The 13,082-nt window shown below is 59.2% G+C and overlaps 1 protein-coding gene across 2 annotated transcripts in view; it reads left to right on the top strand.

The window, feature by feature from the left end:
* SKAP1 (src kinase associated phosphoprotein 1) overlaps positions 1 to 13,082 on the top strand; it is a 236,197-nt gene that overhangs the window by 196,005 nt on the left and 27,110 nt on the right. For both annotated transcript variants that reach the window (XR_016348050.1, XM_075911455.2), the window contains exon 10: positions 8,657 to 8,719. Coding sequence is in view for 1 of the 2 variants with exons in the window: in XM_075911455.2 (XP_075767570.2) it covers positions 8,657 to 8,719 (63 nt within the window). In the remaining variant the exon portion in view is untranslated. The remainder of the gene's footprint in view (positions 1 to 8,656; positions 8,720 to 13,082) is intronic.

Below are 13,082 nucleotides of genomic sequence, written 5' to 3' on the forward strand. Positions count from 1 at the left end.
ACGGGGGTGCTATGAGAAGGCGGGTGGGTTAGAGTCACTGCACCCCGCCTCGCCACCTGGGCCTGGAGAGCGAGGGCCGTGGCAGCAGATTCAGCACCACCAAGCCACCGGCCCTCCCACGATTGCTCGGCGTTCACTGGACGGGGGTGCCGGGTTCCCTCTAAGCCGGGTGCTTGGGTGAGATCCAAGTGCCGCCCCGCTGAGGAGCTCACGCCGCCGGCAGCGTGTGTTTCGACTGGGGGGGGCGCATCCGCACTTGCCTCGGTGCACAGAACAAAATGCGTCCCGCACGTGGATGGAAAAAAAGGAGGGAACGTTGGGTCCCAGGAGGAAGGTATCTGGGGACTGTAAAGAGTTGATGGTTTGGAGAGGAAGGCTGGTCCAGCCGTGCGGGTCGGAGCTGCAGAGCTCGGTGCCAGACTGTGTGTGACCGTGGGCAATTCTTAGCTTCTCGCGCCTCCCATCTGTGCAGGGAGGAGAACAGCCCTGCCCTGCCCTGCCCTGCCCTGCCCGGGGTGTTGTGAGGCCCTGGGACCCTGAGCCAGGGGGATACCTTGCAGAGGATGGCTCTGCTGTCTCCAGGCCTCCCTCCCCCGGACTCTCCCCGCTGCCTGTGGTTTTTATTATGCAAATATCAGTCTCTGCTGAGGTCGAGCTATTTTTTTTTCTCTTGTCCCAAGTTTAAAAAAAAAAAAGTGGGGGGGGGAGAGATAATTTCCTCAGCAAGTCATCGTCGTTAATGAAGTTTTACAAAAACAGATACAACCAAGGAAAAATAAAATTTCACAGGTGATAAATTTTTCCAATTTCCCTGGCAGAATTCGATAGGATTGTTAAATTAAGAGTGAAGGTGTCTGTTAGGAAGCAACGAGCAGTGATGGGTAATTTTATAGAGTGGAAAATTGAATCAAATTGCTACATTAAAGCACAGTTCCTCTGAGAATCGGCCCCTCGCGGAGGCCACTCCAGCCGAGCACCGGGGGGCTCTGGAGCCGGGCGGGGGAGAGGGTGGGAAAGACAGAGCCCCCCGTTTCTTGGAAACCCAGGGGTGAGGAAAGGCTTTGCCCCGGCAGGGCCTGAGACAGGATCGGGTCTGCAATCCAGCTGGGGGGAGGCCTTTTCTGACACTGGCCGATTCAGATTGCGGGGGGGGAGAGGCGCGAGGATGGTGGGAACCGGGATCAGAAAAGACCCAGCCGGGTTTCGCCCCAGCCCCTGGCGGGTGAATCGTTATTTTTCCGGGTTCCCTGATTCCTCATCCCTGAAATCAGTGCTCAGCCCCTGCCCCCTCTTCTGGGCCTGTCTACGCTGCAACCCATCCCGGGCACCTGGGGAACATACGGCCCAGGGGCCGGTTCTGGCCCCCGGTTTGCCTGGCTCCGGCCCCCGACCCCTCTACACCCTGCCCCGCCCCACAACCCACGCCTGTTTCCCAGCACCCCCTCCCACACTCTGAACCCCTCAGTTTTGACTGCTAGCCAGGGAGGACGTCCCTAGCCTCTGTCAGCAGCTGGGAATGGGCGACAGGGAAAGGGATGGTCCCCTGTTCTGTTCCCTCCCTCTGGCCGCTGTCAGCAGGCAGGTCTGGACTGGATGGGCCGTTGGCCGTTCTTATGTTCTTATATCCGCAGAGGTGGCTGCCGATAGTCCCGGCTCATTTTTGCAGCTGTAGATACAACTTTGGAAAACTTCCCCCCCTTCGGCCGATGCCTTCTCTGCGGCACGTGTCTGTGCCACTTGGAGCTCCACTTATCCCCCCCCCCCCCGCTACAAACAGCCCCCGTGCCCGGCTCCCCATCCCCTTTGTGCGCAGGGCCAAGGAGGAGTCCCCCGCCCCTCCCCGCGCATCCCCGCAGGCATCCGGAACGGCTCCGGGCGGCGTGGAGCAAGGCAAAGAGGCAGGAGCGAGGCTCTGCCCTCCGCAGGGAAATGCCGGAGGAGCCATGCGGACTGCCCGGATCCGTTCCCTGTCCGGACGCCCTTTCCTCGGAGGCGCTCCACACCCTGGACAAAGGGCGTCGTCCAGGGCTCCCTGTCAAATAAGCGCTCGGGCGGCCATCCAGGAGAGATTCAAAGGCGCCCAGTGGATTAGCAGAGCGCCCAGAGCGTGTGTCTGTATGGGTGGTGCACTTCCACGCAGGCCTCAGTGCACAGCACAACATTTATTCCGCACGTGGCTGGGGAAAAAACCGTAGCGGGCCCATCGGTGCTGTCCCATTTTTCACGGAAGGGGAAGTGGCTTTGCTGAACTCAGAGACAGAGCTGGGAGGAGAATCCGCTAGGCCTGACTTCGACCTCCACTGCACCCCCTCCTCTTCAGAGTCAGGCAAAGAGCTAGTGTGCTGACAGTGCTCCGGGGGAGCCGACCGCCACGCCAGCCGGGGGGGCGGCTCCGTGCTCCCAAAAGGGGTGGGGCTTTCCGTGAAAGGGGCGGGGTCTGGGCAAACACACTCACACCCCAGCGCTGCCTGGAGCACACTACACCGGCTCCCCCCAGCCCTGAGAGCCGCCCGCATGGGGCTCCAGCAGCGATTTCAAGGACTTGGGCTCTGGGCCTGGGACTAGAACCCTGGAGGTGGGGCTCTGACCACTGGACAACACAGTCTCCGGTGACGCCCTGTGACACTCGGAGGGGGGAGGTTCTGCGAGCAGGGGAGGCGGCGGAGGAAGGAGACGGGCTGGGAAAAGGCTCTTTCCTTTCCCTCGCCAGCCGCGGCCCCTGAGACTCCTGAGGCCTCAGAGCAAGCAACCGGACTTGGTCCTCGGCGGGAGCTGTGCTCCGACGAGCCGCCGGGACCCATTAGAGCTGGGCGAGGCAGCTCCGCCGCCGCTGTAATGGCCCCAGGCCCCGGCTCCGCTCTCTGGAGGGGTTTCCCGTAAAGCAGAGAGACAGCGAGGCAGATGCGTTTCCAGGGAGGGGCAGTGCCCGGCGCCGCTCGGCGGAGGGGGAGGAAGGAGCCAGGCCGCAGGGGAGGTTGGCAGAGGAAAGGCGGGCGACAGGGCGCAGTGAGGAGCGTGCACCGGCCCAGGGCTGCAGGGAGGAGATGGGGCGATCATAGAGCTGGAAGAGACCTCAGGAGTCACCAAGTCCACCCCCTGCCCTAGGCAGGACCAAACCCAACTCAATCAACCCGGCCAGGGCTGGGCACATAGATTGCCGGGTGGCGTGTAGGCACCGTGCGGGGAGTGCTCAGGGGTCCGCAGGGTGGGAGCGGATGGGGTCTCTCCTGGGCGTGGAGACAGCGGGTGTCTCCATTCTCTGGATCCTGGTGGCACCGAGAGGCCCCCGCCCGGTGTGCAAGGCGCTGGACGCACACAGTGACAAGACCGCCTCTGCCCTGACACACTTGCGCTCCAAGCCGAGTGGTTCTTGTCCCCGGGGGTTGGATTCTGCTGCTCAGGCCTTCGGGGCTCCTGGAGGATACGTTCCTGCCGCTGAGCGCAGGCTCCACCGACGGCTCCTCCCACGGGCCCATCCCCGGTTCACGGCAACTTTCCGGCAGCGTTCGACTTACTCACTGCGGGTGAATGTGGCCAGCTTTGCATAAAGGAATGGATGGCAAATGTAGAGGGCTACTGCCGGCCTACCAGCGCGCCGGGCGCACCACCCTGTATTCTGGCTCCGCTTTGCTGGAGGAAATCCACATCACTCGGGTTCCCAGGTTTTAGTTTGGGGAGCAAATGTCCCTCAGATCCAAACCGACGGAAGGTGCTTTAGAGAGGAAGGACAGTCTAGTGATTTGGGTGCTGAGCAGGGATTTGAGGAACTTTCAGTCTGGGCCCTGCCCTGCCACAGCCTTCCTGTGTGACCTTGGGCCTGTCTCTTAGCCTCTGGGGTGTGGTGAGGATACCGCAGTGGGAGGTGCTTTGACGTTATGGCGACGGTGGCAATAGATGGGTACTTTGAGCGGCTTTTTATGCGTGGTCCCACGTCTGTGGCAGGGAGGGCTGCGGGTCTGTGCTGGTCGGAGCTGGGGTTGTTAGCCCCGGGAATCAGCCCCGGGCCACAGGGAACGGATTATAGAAATGGCGCCTTCAGCTGTTTGCATCCAGCTTGTGGCGTGAGGCTCCTTCTGAAGAGGCCACCGAGTTCCAGCTCACACATTCAACCTCCCTGCTAATTAGCCCCGCCGTGGCCATGCCACAGAGCAGCTTTCGTCTGGACCCCGTCCTAGGCCGAGTCCTCCTTGGGATGCCACCCAAGCGGCTGGGGCGTGTCAGGGAGCTCCCGCCAGCGGCTTGGTCCACGTGTCGTCGGGGGGATCCGTGGCTCTCTGCTGGGGGCTCTTTTCGGCGTGGCGGCTTTCGCCCACGCCTTGAGTGGCCTACAGCTGGCAGGCCCCGGAGCAAGCACCAGCAGAAGGGCAGAGTGGATCCACGTTCTCCCCTCCGAAGGGCTGGGCCCCGGGTGTGCCACGGGCCTGCCCTCCCTGGCAGCGAAGTGAAGTAACGGCTAACTGGCTTCTCGAGCGGCCGATGGAATTTCCATCCACTAGTCGATAAGCGGGGGGGGGGGGGGGGGTGCTCGCTGCGGCGCTGCAGCTTAAATGCAGCAAGAGCCACCGGGGTCTTACTACATTCAAAATGCAAAACCGCAGCGGGGTTAGCTCCGGGGGGCGGCTCTGCCTCCCCTGTCCCCCCCCCCCCACCCAGCACCAGCTCCTGCTCCTGCTCCCACCCCCTTGCTGCCTCTGATGCAGAGGCAGCAAGGCAGAGGAGGAAGCGAGTAGTTGAGTAGACACTCAACTCAATAAGCCTATGCTCTGAGCCCCAGACCTTCCCTCTGCCCAGGGCGGGGGGGTTGTGTGGGGCAATAAAGGGGAAGCCAGTCAAGAAATCTGCACGCCCAAGGCTGTGCCAAATCCTTTGTTCCACCCAAGCCACCCAGATGTTTTCCATCTCGCTTCCTAGCCTCCGAAAAGACTGGCATTATGGGGATGGGGGTGGCGCTCAGTTGGAGTCTTGCGTCCTGTTCTGGGCTCCACGTTTCAAGACAGATGTGGAGACATTGGAGAGGGTCCAGAGAAGAGCAACACAGATAATTCAAGGTCTAGAGGACAGGAGCTAGGAGGGAAGGCTGAAGGAACTGGGCTTGTTTAGTTTGGAAAATTGAAGACTGAGAGGGGGCAGGAGAGCAGTTTTCAGGGATCTAAAAGGGTGTCCCAGGGAGAAGGGGGGGAAATTGTTCTCCTTGGCCTCTGAGGACCAGACAAGAGGCAATGGGCTTAAGCTGCAGCCAGGGAGGTTTAGGTTGGACGTTAGGAAAAACTTCCTGCCTGTCAGGGGGGTGAAACACTGGAATAAATTGCCTGGGGGGGCTGTGGAATCTCCATCGCTGGAGATATTGGAGAGCAGGTTGGACGGACGCCTGTCAGGGATGGGCTAGGTCAGAGATTCCCAACCTTTTCCAGATGGGGACCCATTTGACAATTCAGGAACACTTGGTGACCCAAGGCAATTCAAAAATGGGGGGGCAGGAGCAGAGCCACCTGGGGAAACACTTGGCGACCCTTTTGAAATGGTGACCCATATTTGGGTCGTGACCCATAGGTTGGGAAACCCTGGTCTAGATGGTGCTTGGTCCGGCCGTGCGGGCAGGGAACTGGACTCAATGACTCTCGAGGCCCCTTCCAGTTCTAGTGTTCTATGATTCTCTGACACTTTGGCTTCTATGTCTGCCTGGACTAGGTGTGTATATGACCTCCCTTGCCTTGTTATCTAAGTCCCTCGCAAGATCATCCAGGCAGTCGCTCAAGTCGCTTACACTCAAGTCCCCAGAGCGTAAAGCTAATTGCTCTAACCACTGGGAAATGCTGCCTCTCTCTAGCGTTAGCTAGCCCTTCTCTAATCAACATCCTCCTTGGTGGGGGAGAATTGGTTTCTCCCCATCGGCTTCCTTCTCCCGTCATTGTCGGTGTGCTCGTGTTGGTAGTGATGGTGTTGTACATCTAAGACTAGCTGTAGAATCATAGACTCACAGACCACTAGAACTGGAGAGGTCGTCAAGTCCAGTCCCCTGCCCTCACGGCAGCGCCAAATACTGTCTAGATCGTCCCTGACAGACGTCTGTCCAACCTGCTCTTCCATATGTCCAGTGATGGCGATTCCACAACCTCCCCAGGCGATTTAGTCCGGTGTCTAGCAGTAGCCTGGGAGATGACTCCAAGGCACAATGAGAAATAGGATCGCTTCTGGACCTGAGCTGCCCTGGAAGAATCGGTTTTATTTGTTCCCTCTCCCATTCTCATCCCAGGGCGGGATTAAGTGCCGTTGTCCGACAGGATAAAGCCATCTAGCCTTGATTGCCTGGACAGTGGGTTTCTTTTTTCGAGCATGGCTGCAGATACATTTACATTCTCTCTTACAAATGCAAAGAGCAGGCAAAAGCCACTTTCAATAATTTATTTTAAAATCAATGCTAATGAGGTTACGTCTCGTCAGTGGCCGAGTTTTACAATAAAGTCTGATTTATTTAGAAAAGATCTTCGGTGCCACTTCCCGTCTAATGGGGGAGCCACTGCAGTGACCCTCCAACTTCGGATCCAATTTGTAATTCACCGTGGAGCCCTGACCTGATTTGCATTGATTAGAATCGGGAGGAAGAGACAGCTGGGGCCGGGCCGGGGCGGGGAGGGGGGGCTACTCCATCTTCGGAAAGTGCTTCAGCACAGCAGATGAGATACCGCCTTGCGATCAAGTTGCACAGAATCAGCAAAAGATCCAGCCCTGGCTTTATTAGAAAGGCCCTCCGCACCTTGGTTCCCAGAGTAGACGTCGGTGCCGTTGGGCTCACGCCCATGCTGGTACCCCTGCTCCTGATCGGACTTGCCTACACTACGAAAATAAACCCGTTGCTTCCCGCGGGCACTTGTCCACTTGCTGTGCGTGGGGAGGGGTGTTGGTTCACACCCCTGAGCCGGAAAGGGGCCGCCCCACCAAGACTGAGCCTTTGTAGCGTTGGCAAACCTGGTGCGTGTTCGGGGGGCGCTGACCCTGGATTAATAGCCCAGTGACAGGGCCTGGCATCCGCCTGCCCCGGGAGAGGGAATTCCGGTGCCAATGGTCATTTACCGATTTTAAACGAAGCCACCGGAACCGATTTCAATGTGTCCGCACCAGGGGCATGTGCGGACCTCGCCAAACTTGACTTTGCTTCCGCCGGTCCCAGCACCGTGGCTGGACAAGCCTTTCGTTCTCTGCTCCTGAGTGACATTTCCTCGGGGCGCACGTGGGGCTGACGGGAGCCAGGGAGGGCTCCCAACCCAAAACAATTTCCCCCCTCTGGGCATTCTCACCTTCTTATCCACTCTCGGGAGCAGGCGCCATGCAACCTGCTCGGGTGGATCTCGTTCGCTCGGGGCCTCCCCGTCGTGATGCATCTTGCCCACCTCTGCAGACCCAGCCACCCTAAGTTTCCACGCCCCTGGCGGCACGAGCTCCAGCCCACGAATGCCGCCATCCAAATAAATCTGGGAGCGCCCCAGGATGCCTCGCTGTGTTTTGCGGAAACGGACGAACGCGGCTGCCCCCAAGATGCGCCCCCAGCAGCTCCCTGCTCTGTGCTCCTCTTCTGCACAGTCCGTTGCCCTACCCCCTTCACGGCTACTCCCCCGGCCTCTGCACCATGTCCCATCTGCCCTCTGTGCCTGGAGCGGCATCTCTCGTCTTCCTGGCCGGGCGTCCTTTCTCTTTCCTCCTTCAGCCTCCCCTCCAGCCCTGGTTCTTTCAAGGAACCATCCCACCTTCTCCATGTCCTGGAACCAACCGTGCAGCCTCTCGTCCCTGCCAGCACATGAAACGGTTCTTCCCATGTGATGCTTACACAAGGCCACGTCAATGTCTGGGGCCAGCGCGAGCCATTTGGTTTTCCCTAGCAAAAGACGGGGTTATGCCACACGCTGTAAAATAACACCTGTCCCCGGAGTGGGGGCGTGTCTCTGTCTCCCTCTCAGATTTTAAGCTCTGAATCGACTGAATCGCAAGGCAGTTGGAGGTGTGCAGTGGAGAGAGTTCAAAATGGCCTTAAAGGGATAGCTGACTTTTTTTTTTTTTTTTTGCTCAACAAAAAATCCATGATGCTCTGCATAAAAAAAAATAGTTTGGTGTTCCTCAGTCTTAAAAAGTTTCAGAAACACTGGGTTTGAGGGTCCAGAGCCCTCTCAGTCCAAGTCATTCGATCAGTCTCCTAATGGAACCTCTCCTCTGTCGATTCCGTACGGCTGCCCCTGGCAGCGCATCTCTGCTTCTTCCGCAGAACGGTTCTGTGTCTTCTAAAAGCCCCACCCTGGCGTTCATTCTGTGTGTGCTTAGAGGGCTTTCCCGGCCCCATTTGTCCCGAGATGTCCAGTTCTGGGTGTCCAGTCCTGGATCTCATGCCTGGGGCAGGGACTGGCTAGAACGAGAGTGTCAGGCGTTCCGGCTCCGTGGCGGTAGGCAGCACAGAAAAGTCCCAAGTTCTGAGCCAGGAAAAGTCCAGGGGAATTTTGCTGACTTCTGTGGGACCAGAGTTAGGACAATTCTGAGCGGTTTGGGGAAGTTCCACTCCTCTTCTGGGTGACGTGGGGATGTCCCCATGCTGCCCACGCCTCCCAAAGGACAACCGTTTCCATGAACCCTTGCTAACCAAGCTCTTGCATTTCGTTTCCCCCCCTTCCAGACGAGGACCTGGTCTCTCCCCTGCCAGACGATGGAGAAGACTCTGGAGGCCAAAGGAAACCAGGTAAGAGACGCCCACGTTGTTTGGAAGCAGCGGGCTCAGTGGGGCTGGGCGGCAGGAAGGGCCTTGCTCCAGCTAGCTGGCTGGGGAGCCAGGGAACGTCTCTGGCTGCGCGGCCGAGAGGCCGGAGGGTGGAAAAGGCTCTGGGCGTGAGGCTGGTGTGGCCGAGCGAGGAGGAAGGAGGCTCGTAGGGGGAGTAGGATTGGGTTGCTAGAGCCCCAAGGCGCCCTGGGCGCATATCGGGACCCCGCTGTGCTAGGCGCTGTCCAAACAGAACGAGAGCAGCCGGGGGAGTTCGGACAAGACCTGGAGGCTGGGAGCAGTTCCCAACCCCTTTTCTGAGTCTCCCTTCGCTGCCTCCCCTTCTGTTCCCGAATCCCCCCTCCTGCTCTCCCTGCCTGCCCAGCAATGAGCTGGGAGCGGTTAGGGCTGGGTGGGCTGCCCAGGGGGTTTCCTCTCCCTCCAGCCCTCCTAGGGCTAGGGTCTAGCAGAGCTGCCTGTGGCCCCCGCCGGCTGGGACAGCCTGGAGTCCCTGTGAGGAAGTGGGGGTTGTATTCGCGTTGCTATAGTTCATGTGAGTGCTCCTGTCCTGTACTAACCCCACGTGTGTGCCTCAGTTTCCCCAGGCACTGTCCTAGTACCTAGACGGGGGGGGGGCTACCCTAGGGGTGCGGACAGATGGCACCTTTGGTCTGGGAAGGAGAACAAAAAAGGCAGAGGAGGGACTGGGGGGCCAGGCTGCTAGGCAGGGGCTGAGTCGGTCTCGGCTGGCTTGGGGTGCAGGGTTCGGGGGCTTGGCTTGGCTCTGGGGCCCCCTGAGTTGGATCGTACCGGCTGCTTTTGGTTCCTGTGCTGACACGTCTGTTCTACGCGGCGTCCCTGTCGACGCACAAACCTTCTGTTCGCCCCGTGGGCCGAGAGTCGCCTCAGGCCACGGCGGGGGTGGGGGGCCCGGGGACTCGGTGACAGGCCCTTTCCAGGTACTGGGCCTACGTCTCCAGGGCCCCGCGCATCTCGAGGCGCCTTAGCAACGGGGCGTGCCCAGGAGACGTCACGGGCCGAGGGGAAGATGCAGGTTCTACTGGAGGGACGGGGGCAGTTCTCGGGGCAGCTTTTTCCCTCAGGCCTGCCCCTCCATCAGAGAACACGACAGCGGCCAGGCGGGGTCAGACCCAAGATCCGTCCAGCCCAACGCCCGGTGCCCCCGCGGGAGGGAACAGAACCGGAAAGCATCACCGGTCGCCCATTCCCAGCGGAAACGGCTCTTTGGCCTGGAGGAGCAGAGAACCGGGGAGGCCTCGTCTCCATTCCACGGGCTGGTCGGAGGGCAGGGCTGGGGGAGGCGGGCAGACCGAGCCGCGGGCGGTCCCACCTCGGCGGGCCCAGGTACATTTGGCAACGACAACAGTACGCCGCTGGGTTTTGGTGGATCCGAACCCCTCTCCTCCAGCCGCCGGCCGTCACCACGCCACGGGAGACGCGTCGTCCCTGCCTCCCTCAGCACAGGCGCCCCTCTGAAGCCCAGCTGATCAGCAAAGCGCCCACAGCCAGCAGCGCATGAAGTGCCACGTTGGGGTTCCTCCGATTCTGCAGCCCTGTCGCAGCGAGAACAGACTCCACCAACCACTCGAATAGAGAGGGCTTATTGCTTCTCCAGGATACAGCCCAGCGTAGACGTGATGTGTACACAGGAGTCTAGGCCAGGATGCCTCAGCCCTTTGAGATGGGGTCCCGACACCCCTGGATTCCAGCCCCCCCTTAGTCTGTTTCCTTCATGGTTCCAGCCCAAGACTGCCCCTTCCTCCGAACCTCACTTCCTTAGTTCCCTCACTGCCCCCAACCGGTCAGACCGGTTGGGTCTTTTCTAGGTGACCTAGGCAGCCTACCTGCTGAGCAGTGCTCCAGACACCGGCCAGTAGGGGTCACCCACAGCCCACAACCCAAGCATACAACCAGCAAGGTACTAACACTACATCACAGCACGTGTCCGCTGCTAGTGCACAGCTGCATACGCCCAGGTGCACAGAACAACACTTATTCTGCACGCAGATGGAGACAAAAATTCGAGGGAATACGGGCAGGGAACCTTGCCAACGGCCGCGCCCGCTGCTGTCTGCCGCAGAACGTGGCCCATCTCGAGTGACACTTCAAGGACGCTCCGCTCAGCCATCCAGCCGTCCGCCCGGCCTGCCTTAGACTCCTGCAGCACTTGGCTTCTTTCCTGCCTGCAGCGCTCTCGATCATGCGGCCACGTGCCATGGCTCCGTCTTGGCTTGGTCCGGTGTTCTGCCGGCCATCGGGACCGGGCATCCTCGGAGAGGGAGCCAGGCTTGCGGGAAGGGAGAGGGAGAGAGGCAGCAGGAAACAATCGGAGACAGAGGAAAGGGAGTCACCACTGGTGAAGGCAAGAGGAAGACCCAACGGGGCGGGTCTGTGGACTGGAATCCTGGAGGCCTCCAAAACCCAACCCCCTACCCGCAACCCACCCTTGCTTTTTCCTTCAGAACCCCTCGGGCGAGAGCTGAGCGGAAGGTCTGTTTCCTGCCTAGCTCCCCTTCGTCCTACCTGCTTCTCCTCCCATCTGGCTTCCGCCCCCGGCACAGGAAAGAAACCCTTGTGTGCCAGCAGCCGCGGGCGGAGCAGCTGCGAGCTTCCTGCAGCCCCGGTTCCCTTTTTCCACCTCCCTTCAGGAAATCCCAGCCTCCTGGCAAAAATCTCCTTGGAGACCCGCCTCCTCAGGCGCTTTCCTCTCTGCCCCCTTGCTCGGGGGCTTGCCTCCCAGAAACGAAAGAGGGGGGCGGGTTAACCACAAATCCCTTTCCAGTTCTCCCATCTGGACCGACGCCTACATAAGAACATAAGAACGGCCGTACTGGGTCAGACCAAAGGTCCATCTAGCCCAGTAGCCTGTCACCCGACAGTGGCCAGCACCAGGTGCCCCAGAGGGGGTGGACCGAAGACAATGATCAAGCGATTTGTCTCCTGCCATCCCTCTCCAGCCTCTGACAAACAGAGGCCAGGGACACCATTTCTATCCCCTGGCTAATAGCCTTTTATGGACCTAACCTCCATGAAATTATCTAGCTTCTCTTTAAACTCTGTTATAGTCCGAGCCTTCCCAGCCTCCTCTGGCAAGGAGTTCCACAGGTTGACTACGTGCTGTGTGAAGAAGAACTTTCTTTTACTAGTTTTAAACCTGCTCCCCATTAACTTCATTTGGTGTCCTCTAGTTCTTCTATTTAGGGAACTGATAAATAACTTTTCTTTATCGGCCCTCTCCACACCACTCATGTTTTTATAGACCTCTATCATATCCCCGCTCAGTCTCCTCTTTTCTAAACTGAAGAGTCACAGTCACTTTAACCTCTCTTCATATGGGACCCGTTCCAAACCCCTGATCGTTTTAGTTGCCCTTTTCTGAACCCTTTCCAAGGCCAAAATATCTATTTTGTAAGAATGAGTGTGGAATGCATGATCAGCCAGCAGCAACCTAAAGAGGCAGCAAGGTACAGTGGGTAGAGCACTGAGATGGGAGTCAGGAGCCCTGGGTGCCGTGTCTGGCTCTTCCAATGACGGTGGGCGAACCACTTCCCTGTGCTGTCTGTTTCCCCATGTCCTTTCCTATCTCTTTAGATTGTAGGCTCTTCGGGGCAGGGACCCCCTCTGTCGCTGTGTGTTTGGAACAGCCCCTCCTGCAATGGGGCCCCTGCCCTCAACCTCTGAGTACTCCGGGAACGCAAATCATTCTTCCCGGGATCACTTTGGGCGTTAGCTGCCCAGGCGCGACTCTCACAAGGTGGCACGGCTCCCTCCGGGCCAGCCCCTAGTGACGGGCTCGGGTTCAGTCTGTGCACAGCGGCTGAGTTGCCTTCTTCGTCCTGGCAGAGGGGCCGGTGTTCAGGGAGGTGCCGGGCTGGGCCGCAGCAGAGAGACATGCCAGTGAGGCCCTGGGGAGAGGTGCAGCCCAGACAGCTCAGCTCCATCAGCCTCCAGAGGAAACTAGGAGCTGAAATACCTTTAACGGGGAGCCTCAGAGCTTTGCTTCCGCAGGCCCGGACTCCCGGCTCCTCTTGGTGAGCACGATAAAATATGGGCCTCCGCGGATCAACAGCCACCTTGAAAATGCTCCCACATTCTCCGCGACGTGTAGGCCTTCCTGGGCCTGCCGCGGTGACCACGGGTGACGGAGAATCAGAGTTCTGGAGCCCTGGGGTGTCACACAACTCACCTGCCCTTACCGTAATGACAAATGGGGACGGAGGGCCCCAGTAGGGAAAAAGCGAGATTCTCGCTGCCAGTCCAACTCTCTGCCAGAGAGAGACTCTCCCCAGAAAGTCGAAGCCGGGTTCAGAATCTGGAGCAGTCG

The sequence above is a fragment of the Pelodiscus sinensis genome, chromosome 29 (genome assembly GCF_052426305.1).
Source record: "Pelodiscus sinensis isolate ZL-2025 chromosome 29, ASM5242630v1, whole genome shotgun sequence".
NCBI classification, from domain to species: Eukaryota; Metazoa; Chordata; order Testudines; family Trionychidae; genus Pelodiscus; species Pelodiscus sinensis.